This window comes from Bombina bombina, chromosome 5 (genome assembly GCF_027579735.1).
Source record: "Bombina bombina isolate aBomBom1 chromosome 5, aBomBom1.pri, whole genome shotgun sequence".
Classification (NCBI taxonomy): domain Eukaryota; kingdom Metazoa; phylum Chordata; class Amphibia; order Anura; family Bombinatoridae; genus Bombina; species Bombina bombina.
This window is the reverse complement of record NC_069503.1, coordinates 459,502,583-459,525,644: the sequence shown is the minus strand read 5'-3', so window position 1 is coordinate 459,525,644 and position 23,062 is coordinate 459,502,583. Positions and strand designations below refer to the sequence as shown.

General features: G+C 42.6%; 1 protein-coding gene across 1 annotated transcript in view; it reads right to left on the bottom strand.

Moving 5' to 3' along the window:
- ACAD11 (acyl-CoA dehydrogenase family member 11) overlaps window positions 1-23,062 on the bottom strand; it is a 381,257-nt gene that overhangs the window by 200,806 nt on the left and 157,389 nt on the right. The window contains 1 exon segment of the mRNA XM_053714335.1: window positions 3,235-3,333. Within this exon segment, the coding sequence (XP_053570310.1) occupies window positions 3,235-3,333 (99 nt within the window).

The following is a 23,062-nucleotide window of genomic DNA, read 5'->3' as shown; positions in this document are numbered from 1 at the left end:
CTCCAACAACGCAGACGCCAGAACAGAGACTGCACGGAGACCACAGAGGTAGAAACTGGCTGTGGGAAACAGGATCTCAAGAAAGCAGTAACCGGTAAAGTGTTCGGATGTTCTATTTTAAGGTACTGTGAGTGTTTCTTATCCTACCACATAAGTGGGCAATCCCTTTGAGGGAACGTATGTGGAAACTGCAATATAAGTGCTGTACACATTAAGGATTTACAAGATAAGAGGTTTTTATCTATTAAGGTGGTTTTATTTGCTCTATAAAAGAGCAGACTTTTCAATTAAGGAACTTTGTAATAACCTAGGTTCACACATTTACAGGGAGACGTCCCAATTTAGAAAGCGTTTTTAATAAATATATATTTTCAACAACTGATAACATGTTGGTTATATGAGATGTTATTTGTTTTACATAGAAATGTATATTAAAGGGACAGCCTAGTCCAAAATAAACTTTCATGATTCAGATAGGGCATGTCATTTTAAACAATTTTCCAATTTACTTTTATCACCAATTTAGCTTTGTTCTCTTGGTATTCTTAGTTGAAAGCTAAATCCAGGAGGTTCATATGCAAATTTCTAAGCCCTTGAAGGTCGCCTCTTCTCTCAGGGCATTTTGACAGGTTTTCACCACTAGAGGGTGTTAGTTCATGTGTGTCATATAGATAACACTGTGCTCACGCACGTGGAGCTCCTATTAGCCAGCACTGATTGGCTAAAATGCATGTTTGTCAAAAGGCTTAGATACAAGATAATCACAGAGGTAAAAAGTGTATCTATATAACTGTGTTGGCTATGCAAAACCAGGGAATGGGTAATAAAGGGGTTATCTATCTTTTAAAACAGGGGTGGGCAAGGGGTAGACCGCAAGTGATTTTTGAGGTGACCAACTGTAATATTTCAAAAGTCTGCATAATAAGAGAAAGATTTCTCACACATCTACGGCGGTGAGGCTCTTCACTCAGAATCTAGAATTCTAGATAGAATCTAGATTCTGAGTGAAGAGCCTCACCACTGTAGATGTGTGAGAAATCTTTCTCTTATGCAGACTTTTGAAATCGGCTATGACTGAGTCTTTGACGGCGGTATGGGCACTGTACTTCAGCATGCGCGACACGGCTGTAGCTGAACTCGCTGCCTCAGCTTTGGTTACAGGACCTGCCCCTTTCATCAACCTGGCATGGCGTCCAGCAAAAAAAATGACTTTGTAGAATGAGTCTTGAGCCGTCTTGATTGTGAGACTACTTATCATACGAAGGCGCGGTACACAGATAAGGTTGCTTGAGGGTCCCAGCGTGACGTAAAGAGAGCTCTCACAGTAAGTAAAGACAGAGCGCGGCTGTATTTGTTATTAAAGAGCACGGCTGATTTTTAAAGCTGTATTGTTTGTGTCAAAAATACAATTTTCAGCCAGCAGGTCCTATTTGTAGCAAAAATACAATTTTCAGCCAGCAGGTCCTATTTGTGGCAAAAATACCATTTTCAGCCAGCAGGTCCTATTTGTGGCAAAAATACAATTTCCAGCCACCAGGTCCTATTTGTAGCAAAAATACAATTTTCAGCCAGCAGGTCCTATTTGTGGCAAAAATACCATTTTCAGCCAGCAGGTCCTATTTGTGGCAAAAATACCATTTTCAGCCAGCAGGTCCTATTTGTAGCAAAAATACCATTTTCAGCCAGCAGGTCCTATTTGTAGCAAAAATACCATTTTCAGCCAGCAGGTCCTATTTGTAGCAAAAATACCATTTTCAGCCAGCAGGTCCTATTTGTAGCAAAAATACCATTTTCAGCCAGCAGGTCCTATTTGTAGCAAAAATACCATTTTCAGCCAGCAGGTCCTATTTGTAGCAAAAATACCATTTTCAGCCAGCAGGTCCTATTTGTAGCAAAAATACCATTTTCAGCCAGCAGGTCCTATTTGTGGCAAAAATACAATTTTCAGCCAGCAGGTCCTATTTGTGGCAAAAATACAATTTCCAGCCAGCAGGTCCTATTTGTGGCAAAAATACCATTTTCAGCGAGCAGTACCCTGCAACAGCTTTGCACCCGGTTACATAGAGTGTGCTGGACTATTCTTTTTGTGTGTTTTTTAATTAGGTGACCACATCACTTGGAATAAAATTAGAGGTAGCCCTTGTCTTACAAAAGTCTGCCCACCACTGTTTTAAAACAATACAAATTCTGATGTAGACTGTCCCTTTAACTGACACTCATTCTTGTTGTGTGTAAGCCATTTAAGGGCGCCCCCTTTAAACCACTGATTATCCATATTCCTATTTTAAGTCAACTAGGGGGAGGTTTACTGCAAGAGTGGCCACAGACCCCTAGCACAATCGCATTTTCTTTTTTATATACACATATTAACACATAAATATTTATGTACATAAATAACTTTTCTGTGACCTTTTTTTTCTAACACCCATAGTGCTTAGTGCAGTTTTTAAAAATAAATAAAAAACATGCATTTTTTGTTTTTTTTAAAAAGGAACATCACACTTTATTTTTGGGGCAATTGGGGGGCTTTTAAAAAGTTTTTTGAGCACCAATGGCTATCACAATCTCGCTGTAGCAATACCAACCACTTGTAATGGCTGGTTATTTATTGTGCACCCGTAGCACATAACAGTCTGGAAACACCATTACAAAAACCTTTTAATTACAGTTAAACACACTAAACATAAAACCAAAATACCCAGGTAGCTATGCCATAAAAGAATGATTACCCATTTATTCTACTTATGGATTCGCATTACAGTGAAGTGTTTGTATCCCATAAAAGGGTAATTTGGATAATTATATATTCAATTATTTATTTCCATTCATTGCATCTAAACAGAAGTAAATCTAGCACATTAGTACAGTTTTTTTCTCTCTTTTTTCAAAATCACATGATCCTATCCTGAATAAAACTGTTTTGTTTTTATGCTTATTTCGTGCTGTTGGATCTCCTTATCAAACAGAAAATAACAAATCTCTGTTAATTTTACTATAGGTTTAAACAAAATGTACATGATCTTTTTTCATGCAAAATATTTAACATGTACAATAAATTTTATTTAAAAAAAAAACAAAAAAACAATAATAATAAATTGTGTTTTCTGTAACCATAGATATAAGCAATGTGTGTTATCAAAAATATTACATTCCATAGGTACAATATAGATAATTAAGCTTGGTCACATATATACTACTCATACGCTAAATTGAGACTACAAAGCTTTTACTCACCACTGCTCCACCACTTTTTCCCGTTGATTACGTAGACATTTCCGTCTCGCATAATGCTGCATTCCATGTTAGTAGCATCACTGGAAGCCACATCAGGCTCTGAAACAAAAAAAAAAGGAGATTGTAACTACTGCTGAAAAGCTATGTCTGCATTTAAAGGGACAGTAAACGCTTAAGAAACGCTAGACAGAATGATGGTTCCCTGAACCCCATGCCAAGTGAGGAGTCATTCAGCACCCAGCCCAGAAAGGCATTTACTGGGTGAAAAGCAAAACCATGTTGGCCCTGAACAAGATATATACGGAAGAAGAGGTAAGTAATGGGGGTCTGATTATTTTTTAAAAAAAGTAAAAAAAAACGTTGTTCGAAAAATAAAAACATAATTTATGCTTACCTGATACATTTATTTCTCTTGTGGTGTATCCAGTCCACGGATCATCCATTACTTGTGGGATATTCTCATTCCCAGCAGGAAGTTGCAAGAGGATCACCCACAGCAGAGCTGTCTATATAGCTCCTCCCCTAACTGCCACTATCAGTCATTCGACCGAAGACAAGCAAGAGAAAGGAGAAACTATAGGGTGCAGTGGTGACTGTAGTTTAAAGATAAAAAATACCTGCCTTAAAATGACAGGGCGGGCCGTGGACTGGATACACCACAAGAGAAATAAATTTATCAGGTAAGCATAAATTATGTTTTCTCTTGTAAGGTGTATCCAGTCCACGGATCATCCATTACTTGTGGGATACCAATACCAAAGCTAAAGTACACGGATGAAGGGAGGGACAAGGCAGGTACTTAAACGGAAGGTACCACTGCCTGTAAAACCTTTCTCCCAAAAATAGCCTCCGAAGAAGCAAAAGTATCAAATTTATAGAATTTTTAAAAAGTATGAAGCGAAGACCAAGTCGCCACCTTGTAAATCTGTTCAACAGAAGCCACATTTTTAAAGGCCCATGTGGAAGCCACAGCTCTAGTAGAATGAGCTGTAATCCTTTCAGGAGGCTGCTGGCCAGCAGTCTCATAAGCTAAGCGTATTATACTTCTTAGTCAAAGATATTCTTATTAAATACAACCTTAGGTAAAAACCCAGGTTTGGTACGCAAAACTACCTTATCTGCATGGAAAATCAGATAAGGGGAATCACATTGAAAGGCAGATAACTCGGAACTCTACGAGCCGAGGAAATAGCTACCAAAAATAGAACTTTCCAAGATAAAAGCTTGATATCTATGGAATGAAAAGGTTCAAACGGAACCCCTTGAAGAACTTTAAGAACCAAATTTAAACTCCATGGCGGAGCAACAGGTTTAAACACAGGCTTGAATCTAACTAAAGCCTGACAAAATGCCTGAACGTCTGGAACATCCGCCAGACGCTTGTGCAAAAGAATAGACAGAAATCTGTCCCTTTAAGGAACTAGCTGACAATCCTTTTTCCAATCCTTCTTGGAGAAAAGATAATATCCTGGGAATCCTGACTTTACTCCATGAGTAACCCTTGGATTCACACCCATAAAGATATTTACGCCATATCTTATGATAGATTTTCCTGGTGACAGGCTTTCGTGTCTGAATTAAGGTATCAATGACTGACTCGGAGAAGCCACGCTTTGATAAAATCAAGCGTTCAATCTCCAGGCAGTCAGTCTCAGAGAAATTAGATTTGGATGGTTGAAAGGACCCTGAAGTAGAAGGTCCTGTCTCAGAGGCAGAGTCCATGGTGGAAAGGATAACATGTCCACCAGATCTGCATACCAAGTCCTGCATGGCCATGCAGGCGCTATCAAGATCACCGATGCTCTCTCCTGCTTGATTTTGGCAATCAGACGAGGGAGCAGAGGAAACGGTGGAAACACATAAGCCAGGTTGAAGGACCAAGGCGCTGCTAGAGCATCTATCAGCGTCGCCTTGGGATCCCTGGACCTGGATCCGTAACAAGGAAGTTTGGCGTTCTGGCGAGACGCCATGAGATCCAGTTCTGGTTTGCCCCAACGATGAATCAATTGTGCAAACACCTCCAGATGGAGCTTCCACTCCGCCGGATGAAAAGTCTGTCGACTTAGAAAATCCGCCTCCCAGTTCTCTACACCTGGGATATGGATAGCTGATAGGTGGCAAGAGTGAATCTCTGCCCAACGAATTATCTTTGAAACTTCCAACATCGCTAGGGAACTCCTTGTTCCCCCTTGATGGTTGATGTAAGCCACAGTCGTAATGTTGTCCGACTGAAATCTGATGAACCTCATTGTCGCTAACTAAGGCCAAGCCTGAAGAGCATTGAATATCGCTCTTAGTTCCAGAATGTTTATCGGAAGGAGTGTCTCCTCCTGAGTCCACGATCCCTGAGCCTTCAGGGAGTTCCAGACTGCCCCCCAGCCTAGAAGGCTGGCATATGTCGTTACAATTGTCCAATCTGGCCAGCGAAAGGTCATACCTTTGGACAGATGGACCCGAGATAGCCACCAGAGAAGAGAATCCCTGGTCTCTTGATCCATATTTAGTAGAGGGGACAAATCTGTGTAATCCCCATTCCACTGACTGAGCATGCAGAGATGCAGCGGTCTGAGATGTAGGCGGGCAAACGGCACTATGTCCATTGCCACTACCATTAAGCCGATTACTTCAATACACTGAGCCACCGAAGGGCGAGAAGTGGAATAAAGAACACGGCAGGAATTTAGAAGTTTTGATAACCTGGTCTCTGTCAGGTAAATTTCTACAGAATCTATTAGAGTTCCCAGAAAGGAAACTCTTGTGAGAGGGGATAGAGAACTCTTTTCTTCGTTCACTTTCCACCCATGCAACCTCAGAAATGCCAGAACTATGTCCGTATGAGACTTGGCAATTTGGAAATTTGACGCCTGTATCAGAATGTCATCTAAATAAGGGGCCACTGCTATGCCCCGCGGCCTTAGGACCGCCAGAAGTGACCCCAGAACCTTCGTAAAGATTCTTGGGGCTGTAGCTAACCCAAAGGGAAGAGCTACAAACTGGTAATGCCTGTCCAGGAAGGCAAACCTGAGAAACCGATGATGATCTTTGTGTATCGAAATGTGAAGATAAGCATCCTTTAAATCCACTGTAGTCATATATTGACCCTCCTGGATCATAGGTAGGATGGTACGAATAGTCTCCATCTTGAATGATGGGACCCTGAGAAATTTGTTTAAGATCTTGAGATCTAAAATTGGTCTGAAGATTCCCTCTTTCTTGGGAACCACAAACAGATTTGAATAGAATCCTTGTCCCTGTTCCTCCTTTGGAACTGGATGGATCACTCCCATAACTAGGAGGTCTTGAACACAGTGTAAAAATGCCTCTCTCTTTATCTGGTTTGCAGGTAATTGTGAAAGGTGAAATCTCCCTTTTGGAGGAGAAGCTCTGAAGTCCAGAAGATATCCATGGGATACAATTTCCAACGCCCAGGGATCCTGGACATCTCTTGCCCAAGCCTGGGCGAAGAGCGAAAGTCTGCCCCCTACTAGATCCTTTACCACATCGGGGGCCAATCCTTCATGCTGTCTTAGAGGCAGCAGCAGGCTTTTTGGCCTGCTTACCTTTGTTCTAAGTCTGGTTAGGCCTCCAGACCGACTTGGACTGGGCAAAAGTTCCCTCTTGTTTTGTATTAGAGGAAGTTGATGCCGCACTCGCCTTGAAGTTTCGAAAGGCATGAAAATTAGTCTGTTTGGCCCTTGATTTGGACCTATCCTGAGGAAGGGCATGACCTTTTCCTCCAGTGATATCAGAAATGATCTCCTTCAAACCAGGCCCGAATAGGGTCTGCCCCTTGAAGGGAATATTAAGCAGCTTAGACTTTGAAGTAACGTCAGCTGACCATGATTTAAGCCATAGCGCTCTACGCGCCTGAATAGCAAAACCAGAATTCTTAGCCGTTATTTTAGTCAAATGAACAATGGCATAAGAAACAAAAGAATTGGCTAGCTTAAGTGCTCTAAGCTTGTCAAGTATATCAAACAATGGGGTCTCTACCTGTAAAGCCTCTTCCAGAGACTCAAACCAGAAGGCCGCAGCAGCAGTGACTGGGGCAATGCATGCAAGGGGCTGTAGAATAAAACCTTGTTGAATAAACATTTTCTTAAAGTAACCCTCTAACTTTTTATCCATTGAATCTAAAAAAGCACAACTGTCCTCGACAGGGATAGTAGTACGCTTAGATAGGGTAGAAACTGCTCCCTCCACCTTAGGGACCGTCTGCCATAAGTCCCGTGTGCCGGCATCTATTGGAAACATTTTCTTAAAAATAGGAGGGGGAGAGAACGGCACACCTGGTCTATCCCATTCCTTAGTAATAATTTCTGTAAACCTTTTAAGTATTGGAAAAACATCAGTGTAAACAGGCACTGCATAGTATTTATCCAATCTGCACAATTTCTCTGGCACTGCAATTGTATCACAGTCATTCAGAGCAGCTAAAACCTCCCTGAGCAACACGTGGAGGTGTTCAAGCTTAAATTTAAATGTTGACATATCAGAATCAGGTTGAATCCTCTTCCCTGAGTCAGAAAAATCACCCACAGAAAGAAGCTCTCCTTCCTCAGCTTCTGCATATTGTTAGAGAGTATCAGGCATAGTTACCAAAGCGTCAGTATGGTCTGTATTTCTTCTAACTCCAGAGCTGTCTCGCTTACCTCGTAACCCAGGTAGTCTGGATAATACCGCTGACAGTGTATTATCCATGACTGCCGCCATGTCTTGTAAAGTAAACGCCATGGGCGCGCTAGATGTATTTGGCGCCTCTTGAGCGTGAGTCCCTTGAGCGGGATTCAAAGGTTCTGACACGTGGGGCGAGTTAGTCAGCATAACTTCCCCCTCGTCAGATTCCTCTGGTGATAAATTTTTTAAAGACAGAATATGGTCTTTATTACTTAAAGTGAAATCAGTACATTTGGTACACATTCTAAGAGAGGGTTCCACCATGGCTTCTAAACATAATGAACAAGGAGTTTCCTCTATGTCAAACATGTTTAAACAGACTAGCAATGAGACCAGCAAGCTTGGAAAACACTTTAAAGCAAGTTAACAAGCAAAAAATAAAAACGGTACTGTGCCTTTAAGAAAAATAAAAAAGGTCAGAATTTGAAAAACAGTGAAAAAAAGCAGTAAATCAAACAAAATTTGTACAGTGTGTATAATAAGCTAACAGAGCATTGCACCCACTTGCAAATGGATGATTAACCCCTTAGTTTAAAAAACGGATAAAAAAAAAAACGATATAGACGTTTTTTAACAGTCACAACAAACTGCCACAGCTCTGCTGTGGCCCTACCTTGCCATACAAACGACTTTGGAAAGCCTAAAAACCCTTTAGAGAGGTCCTATAGCATTCAGGGGACTCCTTGAGGGAAGCTGGATGTCTCAGTCTGCAAAAGTTACTGCACAATAAAGCTCTAAATTAGGCCCCTCCCACTCATGTCTACACAGTGGTAGGCCTAAGAAAACTGTTTCTAGGCAAATTTAAGCCAGCCATGTGGAAAAAACTAGGCCCCAATAAAGTTTTATCACCAAAACATATATAAAAACGTTTAAGCACTCCCAGCAAACGTTTTATATGACAGGAATTGAAAAAACATAATTTATGCTTACCTGATAAATTCCTTTCTCCTGTAGTGTGGTCAGTCCACGGGTCATCATTACTTCTGGGATATTAACTCCTCCCCAACAGGAAGTGCAAGAGGATCACCCAAGCAGAGCTGCTTTATAGCTCCTCCCCTCTACGTCACACCCAGTCATTCGACCGAGAACCAACGAGAAAGGAGAAGCTAAAGGGTGCAGTGGTGACTGGAGTATAATTTAAAAATTTTAGACCTGCCATAAAAAACAGGGTGGGCCGTGGACTGACCACACTACAGGAGAAAGGAATTTATCAGGTAAGCATAAATTATGTTTTCTCCTGTTAAGTGTGGTCAGTCCACGGGTCATCATTACTTCTGGGATACCAATACCAAAGCTAAAGTACACGGATGACGGGAGGGACAGGCAGGATCTTTATACGGAAGGAACCACTGCCTGAAGAACCTTTCTCCCAAAAACAGCCTCCGAAGAAGCAAAAGTGTCAAATTTGTAAAATTTGGAAAAAGTATGAAGCGAAGACCAAGTTGCAGCCTTGCAAATCTGTTCAACAGAGGCCTCATTCTTAAAGGCCCAAGTGGAAGCCACAGCTCTAGTGGAATGAGCTGTAATTCTTTCAGGAGGCTGCTGTCCAGCAGTCTCATAAGCTAAACGTATTATGCTACGAAGCCAAAAAGAGAGAGAGGTAGCAGAAGCTTTTTGACCTCTCCTCTGACCAGAATAAACGACAAACAGGGAAGACGTTTGTCGAAAATCTTTAGTTGCCTGTAAATAAAATTTCAAGGCACGAACTACATCCAGATTGTGTAGAAGTCGTTCCTTCTTTGAAGAAGGATTTGGACACAAGGATGGAACAACAATCTCTTGATTGATATTCCTGTTAGTGACTACCTTAGGTAAAAACCCAGGTTTAGTACGCAGAACTACCTTGTCTGAGTGAAAAATCAGATAAGGGGAATCACAATGTAAGGCTGATAACTCAGAGACTCTTCGAGCCGAGGAAATAGCCATTAAAAACAGAACTTTCCAAGATAACAATTTTATATCAATGGAATGAAGGGGTTCAAACGGAACACCCTGTAGAACGTTAAGAACTAGGTTTAAACTCCATGGCGGAGCAACAGTTTTAAACACAGGCTTAATCCTGGCCAAAGCCTGACAAAAAGCCTGAACGTCTGGAACTTCTGACAGACGTTTGTGTAACAGAATGGACAGAGCTGAGATCTGTCCCTTTAATGAACTAGCGGATAAACCCTTTTCTAAACCCTCTTGTAGAAAAGACAATATCCTAGGAATCCTAACCTTACTCCAAGAGTAACCTTTGGATTACTCTTGGAGTTTTCTCGGTTTCTCAGGAAGGCAAACCTGAGAAACCGATGATGATCTTTGTGTATCGAAATGTGAAGATAAGCATCCTTTAAATCCACTGTAGTCATATATTGACCCTCCTGGATCATAGGTAGGATGGTACGAATAGTCTCCATCTTGAATGATGGGACCCTGAGAAATTTGTTTAAGATCTTGAGATCTAAAATTGGTCTGAAGATTCCCTCTTTCTTGGGAACCACAAACAGATTTGAATAGAATCCTTGTCCCTGTTCCTCCTTTGGAACTGGATGGATCACTCCCATAACTAGGAGGTCTTGAACACAGTGTAAAAATGCCTCTCTCTTTATCTGGTTTGCAGGTAATTGTGAAAGGTGAAATCTCCCTTTTGGAGGAGAAGCTCTGAAGTCCAGAAGATATCCATGGGATACAATTTCCAACGCCCAGGGATCCTGGACATCTCTTGCCCAAGCCTGGGCGAAGAGCGAAAGTCTGCCCCCTACTAGATCCTTTACCACATCGGGGGCCAATCCTTCATGCTGTCTTAGAGGCAGCAGCAGGCTTTTTGGCCTGCTTACCTTTGTTCTAAGTCTGGTTAGGCCTCCAGACCGACTTGGACTGGGCAAAAGTTCCCTCTTGTTTTGTATTAGAGGAAGTTGATGCCGCACTCGCCTTGAAGTTTCGAAAGGCATGAAAATTAGTCTGTTTGGCCCTTGATTTGGACCTATCCTGAGGAAGGGCATGACCTTTTCCTCCAGTGATATCAGAAATGATCTCCTTCAAACCAGGCCCGAATAGGGTCTGCCCCTTGAAGGGAATATTAAGCAGCTTAGACTTTGAAGTAACGTCAGCTGACCATGATTTAAGCCATAGCGCTCTACGCGCCTGAATAGCAAAACCAGAATTCTTAGCCGTTATTTTAGTCAAATGAACAATGGCATAAGAAACAAAAGAATTGGCTAGCTTAAGTGCTCTAAGCTTGTCAAGTATATCAAACAATGGGGTCTCTACCTGTAAAGCCTCTTCCAGAGACTCAAACCAGAAGGCCGCAGCAGCAGTGACTGGGGCAATGCATGCAAGGGGCTGTAGAATAAAACCTTGTTGAATAAACATTTTCTTAAAGTAACCCTCTAACTTTTTATCCATTGAATCTAAAAAAGCACAACTGTCCTCGACAGGGATAGTAGTACGCTTAGATAGGGTAGAAACTGCTCCCTCCACCTTAGGGACCGTCTGCCATAAGTCCCGTGTGCCGGCATCTATTGGAAACATTTTCTTAAAAATAGGAGGGGGAGAGAACGGCACACCTGGTCTATCCCATTCCTTAGTAATAATTTCTGTAAACCTTTTAAGTATTGGAAAAACATCAGTGTAAACAGGCACTGCATAGTATTTATCCAATCTGCACAATTTCTCTGGCACTGCAATTGTATCACAGTCATTCAGAGCAGCTAAAACCTCCCTGAGCAACACGCGGAGGTGTTCAAGCTTAAATTTAAATGTTGACATATCAGAATCAGGTTGAATCCTCTTCCCTGAGTCAGAAAAATCACCCACAGAAAGAAGCTCTCCTTCCTCAGCTTCTGCATATTGTTAGGGAGTATCAGGCATAGTTACCAAAGCGTCAGTATGGTCTGTATTTCTTCTAACTCCAGAGCTGTCTCGCTTACCTCGTAACCCAGGTAGTCTGGATAATACCGCTGACAGTGTATTATCCATGACTGCCGCCATGTCTTGTAAAGTAAACGCCATGGGCGCGCTAGATGTATTTGGCGCCTCTTGAGCGTGAGTCCCTTGAGCGGGATTCAAAGGTTCTGACACGTGAGGCGAGTTAGTCAGCATAACTTCCCCCTCGTCAGATTCCTCTGGTGATAAATTTTTTAAAGACAGAATATGGTCTTTATTACTTAAAGTGAAATCAGTACATTTGGTACACATTCTAAGAGAGGGTTCCACCATGGCTTCTAAACATAATGAACAAGGAGTTTCCTCTATGTCAAACATGTTTAAACAGACTAGCAATGAGACCAGCAAGCTTGGAAAACACTTTAAAGCAAGTTAACAAGCAAAAAATAAAAACGGTACTGTGCCTTTAAGAAAAATAAAAAAGGTCAGAATTTGAAAAACAGTGAAAAAAAGCAGTAAATCAAACAAAATTTGTACAGTGTGTATAATAAGCTAACAGAGCATTGCACCCACTTGCAAATGGATGATTAACCCCTTAGTTTAAAAAACGGATAAAAAAAAAAACGATATAGACGTTTTTTAACAGTCACAACAAACTGCCACAGCTCTGCTGTGGCCCTACCTTGCCATACAAACGACTTTGGAAAGCCTAAAAACCCTTTAGAGAGGTCCTATAGCATTCAGGGGACTCCTTGAGGGAAGCTGGATGTCTCAGTCTGCAAAAGTTTCTGCACAATAAAGCTCTAAATTAGGCCCCTCCCACTCATGTCTACACAGTGGTAGGCCTAAGAAAACTGTTTCTAGGCAAATTTAAGCCAGCCATGTGGAAAAAACTAGGCCCCAATAAAGTTTTATCACCAAAACATATATAAAAACGTTTAAGCACTCCCAGCAAACGTTTTATATGACAGGAATTGAAAAAACATAATTTATGCTTACCTGATAAATTCCTTTCTCCTGTAGTGTGGTCAGTCCACGGGTCATCATTACTTCTGGGATATTAACTCCTCCCCAACAGGAAGTGCAAGAGGATCACCCAAGCAGAGCTGCTTTATAGCTCCTCCCCTCTACGTCACACCCAGTCATTCGACCGAGAACCAACGAGAAAGGAGAAGCTAAAGGGTGCAGTGGTGACTGGAGTATAATTTAAAAATTTTAGACCTGCCATAAAAAACAGGGTGGGCCGTGGACTGACCACACTACAGGAGAAAGGAATTTATCAGGTAAGCATAAATTATGTTTTCTCCTGTTAAGTGTGGTCAGTCCACGGGTCATCATTACTTCTGGGATACCAATACCAAAGCTAAAGTACACGGATGACGGGAGGGACAGGCAGGATCTTTATACGGAAGGAACCACTGCCTGAAGAACCTTTCTCCCAAAAACAGCCTCCGAAGAAGCAAAAGTGTCAAATTTGTAAAATTTGGAAAAAGTATGAAGCGAAGACCAAGTTGCAGCCTTGCAAATCTGTTCAACAGAGGCCTCATTCTTAAAGGCCCAAGTGGAAGCCACAGCTCTAGTGGAATGAGCTGTAATTCTTTCAGGAGGCTGCTGTCCAGCAGTCTCATAAGCTAAACGTATTATGCTACGAAGCCAAAAAGAGAGAGAGGTAGCAGAAGCTTTTTGACCTCTCCTCTGACCAGAATAAACGACAAACAGGGAAGACGTTTGTCGAAAATCTTTAGTTGCCTGTAAATAAAATTTCAAGGCACGAACTACATCCAGATTGTGTAGAAGTCGTTCCTTCTTTGAAGAAGGATTTGGACACAAGGATGGAACAACAATCTCTTGATTGATATTCCTGTTAGTGACTACCTTAGGTAAAAACCCAGGTTTAGTACGCAGAACTACCTTGTCTGAGTGAAAAATCAGATAAGGGGAATCACAATGTAAGGCTGATAACTCAGAGACTCTTCGAGCCGAGGAAATAGCCATTAAAAACAGAACTTTCCAAGATAACAATTTTATATCAATGGAATGAAGGGGTTCAAACGGAACACCCTGTAGAACGTTAAGAACTAGGTTTAAACTCCATGGCGGAGCAACAGTTTTAAACACAGGCTTAATCCTGGCCAAAGCCTGACAAAAAGCCTGAACGTCTGGAACTTCTGACAGACGTTTGTGTAACAGAATGGACAGAGCTGAGATCTGTCCCTTTAATGAACTAGCGGATAAACCCTTTTCTAGACCCTCTTGTAGAAAAGACAATATCCTAGGAATCCTAACCTTACTCCAAGAGTAACCTTTGGATTCGCACCAATATAGGTATTTACGCCATATTTTATGGTAAATCTTTCTGGTAACAGGCTTCCTAGCCTGTATTAAGGTATCAATTACTGACTCAGAAAATCCACGTTTTGATAAGATCAAGCGTTCAATTTCCAGGCAGTCAGCTTCAGAGAAATTAGATTTTGATGTTTGAAGGGACCCTGAATCAGAAGGTCCTGTCTCAGAGGCAGAGACCAAGGTGGACAGGATGACATGTCCACTAGATCTGCATACCAGGTCCTGCGTGGCCACGCAGGCGCTATTAGAATCACTGATGCTCTCTCCTGTTTGATCCTGGCAATCAATCGAGGAAGCATCGGGAAGGGTGGAAACACATAAGCCCTCCCGAAGGTCCAAGGTGTTGTCAAAGCATCTACCAGGGCCGCTCCCGGATCCCTGGATCTGGACCTGTAACAAGGAAGCTTGGCGTTCTGTCGAGACGCCATGAGATCTATTTCTGGTTTGCCCCAACGTCGAAGTATTTGGGCAAAGACCTCCGGATGAAGTTCCCACTCCCCCGGATGAAAAGTCTGACGACTTAGGAAATCCGCCTCCCAGTTTTCCACTCCCGGGATGTGGATTGCTGATAGATGGCAAGAGTGAGACTCTGCCCAGTGAATTATCTTTGATACTTCCATCATCGCTAGGGAGCTCCTTGTCCCTCCTTGATGGTTGATGTAAGCTACAGTCGTGATGTTGTCCGACTGAAACCTGATGAACCCCGAGTTGTTAACTGGGGCCAAGCCAGAAGGGCATTGAGAACTGCTCTCAATTCCAGAATGTTTATTGGCAGGAGACTCTCCTCCTGAGTCCATGATCCCTGAGCCTTCAGAGAATTCCAGACAGCGCCCCAACCTAGCAGACTGGCGTCTGTTGTTACAATTGTCCAATCTGGCCTGCTGAATGGCATCCCCCTGGACAGATGTGGCCGAGAAAGCCACCATAGGAGAGAATTTCTGGTCTCTTGATCCAGATTCAGAGTAGGGGACAAATCTGAGTAATCCCCATTCCACTGACTTAGCATGCACAATTGTAGTGGTCTGAGATGTAGGCGTGCAAAGGGTACTATGTCCATTGCCGCTACCATTAAGCCGATCACCTCCATGCATTGAGCCACTGACGGGTGTTGAATGGAATGAAGGACACGGCAAGCATTTTGAAGCTTTGTTAACCTGTCTTCTGTCAGGTAGATCTTCATTTCTACAGAATCTATAAGAGTCCCCAAGAAGGGAACCCTTGTGAGTGGAAAGAGAGAACTCTTCTTTTCGTTCACCTTCCACCCATGCGACCTTAGAAATGCCAGTACTAACTCTGTATGAGACTTGGCAGTTTGAAAGCTTGAAGCTTGTATCAGAATGTCGTCTAGGTACGGAGCCACTGAAATTCCTCGCGGTCTTAGCACCGCCAGAAGAGCACCCAGAACCTTTGTGAAGATTCTTGGAGCCGTAGCCAACCCGAATGGAAGAGCTACAAACAGGTAATGCCTGTCTAGGAAGGCAAACCTTAGATACCGGTAATGATCTCTGTGAATCGGTATGTGAAGGTAAGCATCCTTTAAATCCACTGTGGTCATGTACTGACCCTTTTGGATCATGGGTAAGATTGTCCGAATAGTTTCCATTTTGAACGATGGAACTCTTAGGAATTTGTTTAGGATCTTTAAATCCAAGATTGGTCTGAAGGTTCCTTCTTTCTTGGGAACCACAAACAGATTTGAGTAAAACCCCTGTCCATGTTCTGACCGCGGAACCGGATGGATTACTCCCATTAGTAACAGATCTTGTACACAGCGTAGAAACGCCTCTTTCTTTATTTGGTTTGTTGACAACCTTGACAGATGGAATCTCCCTTTTGGGGGAGAGGATTTGAAGTCCAGGAGATATCCCTGAGATATGATCTCTAAAGCCCAGGGATCCTGGACATCTCTTGCCCAAGCCTGGGCGAAGAGAAAAAGTCTGCCCCCCACTAGATCCGTTCCCGGATCGGGGGCCCTCAATTCATGCTGTCTTAGGGGCAGCAGCAGGTTTTCTGGCCTGCTTGCCCTTGTTCCAGGACTGGTTAGGTCTCCAGCCTTGTCTGTAGCGAGCAACAGCTCCTTCCTGCTTTGGTGCAGAGGAAGTTGATGCTGCTCCTGCCTTGAAATTACGAAAGGAACAAAAATTAGACTGTCTAGCCCTAGGTTTGGCTCTGTCTTGAGGCAGGGCATGGCCTTTACCTCCTGTAATGTCAGCGATAATTTCTTTCAAACCGGGCCCGAATAAGGTCTGTCCTTTGAAAGGTATGTTAAGTAACTTAGATTTAGAAGTAACGTCAGCTGACCAGGATTTTAGCCACAGTGCTCTGCGTGCCTGAATGGCGAATCCGGAATTCTTAGCCGTAAGTTTAGTTAAATGTACTACGGCATCTGAAACAAATGAATTAGCTAGCTTAATTGTTTTAAGCCTGTTTGAAATCTCCTCTATAGTTATTGAGTCAAGAGTCTCTGCCAGGGACTCGGACCAAAAAGCGGCCGCGGCCGTGACAGACGCAATACATGCAAGGGGTTGCAATATAAAACCTTGTTGAACAAACATTTTCTTAAGGTAACCCTCTAATTTTTTATCCATTGGATCTGAAAAGGCACAGCTATCCTCCACCGGGATAGTGGTACGCTTAGCCAGAGTAGAAACCGCTCCCTCCACCTTAGGGATCGTCTGCCATAAGTCCCGTGTGGTGGCGTCTATTGGAAACATTTTTCTAAATACAGGAGGGGGGGAAAAGGGTACACCGGGCCTATCCCACTCCTTAGTAATTATCTCTGTAAGCCTCTTAGGTATAGGAAATACGTCAGTACTCGCCGGTACCGCATAGTATCTATCCAGCCTACATAATTTCTCTGGTATTGCAACGGTGTTACAATCATTCAGAGCCGCTAATACCTCCCCTAGCAGTACGCGGAGGTTTTCAAGCTTAAACTTAAAATTAGAAATGTCTGAATCCACTCTATTGGGATCAGAACCGTCACCTGTAGATTGAAGCTCTCCGTCCTCATGTTCCGCATACTGTGACGCAGTATCTGACATGGCCCTATTATTACCAGCGCACTCTGTTCTCACCCCAGAGTGGTCACGCTTCCCTCTAAGTTCTGGTAATTTAGACAAAACTTCAGTCATAACATTAGCCATGTCCTGCAATGTGATTTGTAATGGCCGCCCTGAAGTACCCGGCGTTACAATATCACGCACCTCCCGAGCGGGAGATGCAGGTACTGACACGTGAGAGGAGTTAGTCGGCATAACTTTCCTCTCGTTGTCTGGTGAATGATGTTCATTTTGTACAGATTGACTTTTATTTAATGTAGCATCAATGCAATTAGTACATAAATTTCTATTGGGCTCCACTTTGGCTTTAGTGTTTAACACACTAGCAATTAAACCAGCAAACTTGGAAATACTTTTCAATTCACTTTACAAATAATATGAAAAAAACGTACTGTGCCTTTAAGAAGCACAGAAAAGTTATGACAGTTGAGTAACAATAAACCGGATAAACTATAAAATCAAATTCTTTCCGGTAAAAATACAATTTTAGCAAAGGATTGCCCCCATTAGCAATGGATAACTAACCCTTTAATAGCAGAAAAAATGTACAGAATATAACGTTTTTTATCACAGTCAAAGCACAATCTCACAGGTCTGCTGTGAGTGATTACCTCCCTCAAAATAACTTTTGAAGACCCTCTCTCTGTAGAGACGAACCGGATCATGCAGGGAAGAAAAACAGACTTGTGACTGAATTTCTGATGCGTAGTAAAAGCGCCAAATTAAGCCCCTCCCCCTCACACACAACAGTGAGGGAGATAAGTAAACTGTCTTAAATTAATAAAATGCCCGCCAAGTGGATAAAAATAGTGCCCAAACAATTTTTCACCCAGTACCTCAGAAAAAATAAACGATTTAACATGCCAGTAAAACGTTTAACATCAAATAAATGAATTGTCATAGAAAGCCTGCTGCTAGTCGTTCTCACTGCAAAATAGGCTAAAGTTTTATGCATACAGTATTATTCCAGTGAAGTGCCATTCCCCAGAATACTGAAGTTAAAATATACATACATGACAGCCTGATACCAGTTGCTACTACTGCATTTAAGGCTGAACTTACATTATATAGGTATTGGCAGTATTTTCTAGTCAATTCCATTCCTCAGAAAATAATATGCTGCCACATACCTCTTTGCAGGTGAACCTGCCCGCTGTCCCCTGATCTGAAGTTTACCTCACTCCTCAGATGGCCGAGAACAGCAACATGATCTTAACTACTCCGGTTAAAATCATACAGAAACTCAGGTAGATTCTTCTTCAAATTCTCCCTGAGAAGAAACAACACACTCCGGTGCTGTTTTAAAATAACAAACTTTTGATTGAAGTTATAAAAACTAAGTATAATCACCACAGTCCTCTCACACATCCTATCTATTAGTTGGGTGCAAGAGAATGACTGGGTGTGACGTAGAGGGGAGGAGCTATATAGCAGCTCTGCTTGGGTGATCCTCTTGCACTTCCTGTTGGGGAGGAGTTAATATCCCAGAAGTAATGATGACCCGTGGACTGACCACACTTAACAGGAGAAATAATAAGAGTATTACCTCTGACAGTAAGCATGATACCAGTCGCTATTAAATCACTGTAATCAGGCTTACCTTAAATAAATCTGGTATCAGCAGCATTTTCTAGCATTTACATTCCTCTAGAAAAAATTTAGACTGCACATACCTCATAGCAGGATAACCTGCACGCCATTCCCCAGCTGAAGTTTCCTCTCTCTTCAGTTATGTGTGAGAACAGCAATGGATCTTAGTTACAATCTGCTAAGATCATTAGAGACCACAGGCAGATTCTTCTTCTATTTTCTGTCTGGGACCAAAATAGTACAACTCCGGTACCATTTAAAAATAACAAACTTTTGAATTGAAGAAAAAACAGCTACATTTCACCACATCTCTCTTACTGCTTCCATGCTTGTCGAGAGTTGCAAGAGAATGACTGGTAGTGGCAGTTAGGGGAGGAGCTATATAGACAGCTCTGCTGTGGGTGATCCTCTTGCAACTTCCTGTTGGGAATGAGAATATCCCACAAGTAATGGATGATCCGTGGACTGGATACACCTTACAAGAGAAAAAACCTTTACAAATCGTAGCACCCAGGTGGGAAGTGCTTAGCACTCAAAGGGTTAAAAGGGACAGTCTATTTAAAATTAAACTTTCATGGTTCAGATAGGGCATGTAATTTTAAACAACTTTCCAATTTACTTTTATCATCAAATTTGCTTTGTTCTCTTGGTTATCTTTGTTGAAAGCTAAACCTAGGTAGGCTCATAGGCAATTTCTAATTCCTTGAAAGCCACCTCTTAGCTCAGTGCATTTTGACAGTTTTTGACAGCTAGACAGCGCTAGTTCACGTGTGCCACATAGATAACATTGTGCACACTCCCTGAAGTTATTTATGAGTCAGCACTAATTGGCTAAAATGAAAGTCTGTCAAAAGGACTGAGATAAGGGGGCAGTGATCAGAGGCTTAGATACAAGGTAATCACAGATGTAAAAAACAGAATTTATGCTTACCTGATAAATTACTTTCTCTTACGGTGTATCCAGTCCACGGATTCATCCTTACTTGTGAGATATTCTCAATCCCTACAGGAAGTGGCAAAGAGAGCACACAGCAGAGCTGTCCATATAGCTCCCCTCAGGCTCCGCCCCCCCAGTCATTCGACCGACGGTTAGGAGAAAAAGGAGAAACTATAAGGTGCAGTGGTGACTGTAGTTTACTAAAATAAATTTGAACCTGACTTAATTGCCAGGGCGGGCCGTGGACTGGATACACCGTAAGAGAAAGTAATTTATCAGGTAAGCATAAATTCTGTTTTCTCTTACATGGTGTATCCAGTCCACGGATTCATCCTTACTTGTGGGATACCAATACCAAAGCTTTAGGACACGGATGAAGGGAGGGAACAAGTCAGGTAACCTAAACGGAAGGCACCACTGCTTGCAAAACCTTTCTCCCAAAAATAGCCTCCGAAGAAGCAAAAGTATCGAATTTGTCAAATTTGGCAAATGTATGCAGTGAAGACCAAGTCGCTGCCTTACAAATCTGTTCAACAGAAGCCTCATTCTTGAAAGCCCATGTGGAAGCCACAGCTCTAGTGGAATGAGCTGTAACTCGTTCAGGAGGCTGCTGTCCAGCAGTCTCATAAGCCAATCGGATGATGCTTTTCAGCCAGAAGGAAAGAGAGGTAGCAGTCGCTTTCTGACCTCTCCTCTTACCAGAATAGACGACAAACAAGGATGATGTTTGTCTGAAATCCTTAGTTGCTTTTAAATAGAATTTTAAAGCACGAACCACATCAAGATTGTGTAACAGTCGTTCCTTCCTAGAAACTGGATTAGGGCACAGAGAAGGAACAATGATTTCCTGGTTAATATTCTTATTAGAAACCACTTTTGGAAGGAAACCAGGTTTGGTACGCAAAACAACCTTATCTGCATGGAACACCAGATAGGGTGAATTACACTGCAAAGCAGACAATTCAGAAACTCTTCGAGCAGATGAAATAGCTACCAAAAACAAAACTTTCCAAGATAATAATTTAATATCTATGGAATGCAAAGGTTCAAACGGAACCCCTTGAAGAACTGAAAGAACTAAATTTAGACTCTATGGAGGAGCCACAGGTCTGTAGACAGGCTTGATTCTAACTAGGGCCTGTGCAAATGCCTGAACGTCTGGTACAGCTGCCAGACGCTTGTGTAACAGGATAGACAGAGCAGATATCTGTCCCTTTAAGGAACTATCTGACAAACCTTTCTCCAATCCTTCTTGGAGAAAAGACAATATCCTTGGAATCCTAACCTTACTCCACGAGTAACATTTGGATTCGCACCAACAAAGATATTTCCGCCATATCTTATGGTAAATTTTCCTGGTGACAGGCTTTCTAGCCTGGATCAGAGTATTTATAACTGATTCAGAAAACCCACGCTTAGCTAGAATTAAGCGTTCAATCTCCAAGCAGTCAGTTGCAGAGAAACTAGATTTGGATGCTTGAATGGACCTTGAATTAGAAGATCCTGAGACAACCACCAGAGAAGAGAGTCTCTGGTTTTCTGGTCCATTTGTATTTGAGGAGACAAATCTGCATAATCCCCATTCCACTGTTTGAGCATGCACAGTTGCAGTGGTCTTAGATGAATTCGGGCAAAAGGGACTACGTCCATTGCCGCAACCATTAGACCGATTACCTCCATGCACTGAGCCACAGAATGCCAAGGAATGGAATGAAGAAATTGGCAAGTATTCAAAATTTTTGACTTCCTGACATCTGTCAGAAAGATTTTCATTTCTACCGAGTCTATTAGTGTTCCCAGGAAGGGAACCCTTGTGAGCGGGGACAGGGAACTTTTTTCTACGTTCACCTTCCACCCGTGAGACCTTAGAAAGGCCAGAACAATGTCCGTATGAGCCTTTGCTCTGTGAAAAGACGACGCCTGTATTAAGATGTCGTCTAGGTAAGGTGCTACTGCAATGCCCTGCGGTCTTAGTACCGCTAGAAGGGACCCGAGCACCTTTGTGAAAATTCTGGGAGCGGTGGCCAACCCGAAAGGAAGGGCCACGAACTGGTAATGCGTGTCCAGAAAGGCGAACCTTAGGAACTGATGATGATTTTTGTGGATAGGAATATGTAGGTACGCATCCTTTAGATCCACGGTAGTCATATATTGACCTTCCTGGATCATCGGCAAGATTGTCCGAATAGTTTCCATTTTGAAAGATGGAACTCTGAGGAATTTGTTTAGAATTTTTAGATCCAGGATTGGCCTGAAAGTTCCTTCCTTTTTGGGAACTACAAACAGGTTTGAGTAAAATCCCAGCCCTTGTTCTGCAATGGGAACTGGGTTTATCACTCCCATCTTTAGAAGATCTTCGACACAGTGTAAGAACGCCTGTTTCTTTGTCTGGTCTGAAGACAAGCGAGAAATGTGGAACCTTCCCCTTGGGGGAGAGTCCTTGAATTCTAGAAGATACCCCTGAGCAACAATTTCTAATGCCCAGGGATCTGGAACGTCTCTTGCCCAAGCCTGAGCAAAGAGAGAAAGTCTGCCCCCCACTAGATCCGGTCCCGGATCGGGGGCTACCCCTTCATGCTGTCTTGGCAGCAGGCGCAGGCTTCTTGGCCTGTTTACCCTTATTCTAGCCCTGCAAGGGTTTCCAGGTTGCTTTAGGCTGGGAAGCGTTAACCTCTTGCTTAGCGGCAGTAGAGGTTGAAGCGGGTCCGCTCATGAAGTTGCGAAAGGAGCGAAAATTAGCCTTGTTTTTGGCCTTGAACGGTCTATCCTGCGGGAGGGCATGACTCTTCCCCCCAGTGATATACGCAATAATTTCTTTCAACTCGGGACCAAAAAGGGTCTTTCCCTTGAAAGGAATGTTTAGTAATTTTGTTTTGGACGACACGTCAGCCGACCATGACTTGAGCCAAAGCGCTCTTCGCGCCATAATGGCAAAACCTGAATTTTTCCCTGCTAACTTAGCTAATTGGAAAGCGGCATCAGTGATAAAAGAATTAGCCAGCTTTAAAGCGTGAATTCTATCCATGACTTCGTCATAGGAAGTCTCCCTCTGGAAGGACTCCTCCAGCGCCTCAAAACAAAAAGCCGCTGCAGTAGTTACAGGAATAATGCAGGCAATTGGCTGGGGAAGGAAACCCTGCTGAACAATTATTTTCTTCAGCAAACCTTCCAATTTTTTATCCATAGGATCTTTGAAAGCACAACTGTCCTCTATTGGTATAGTTGTACGCTTAGCAAGCGTTGAAACAGCTCCCTCTACCTTAGGGACCGTCTGCCACGCGTCCCGCCTGGGGTCGTTTATGGGGAACATTTTCTTAAAGATAGGGGGGGGGGGACAAAGGGTACACCT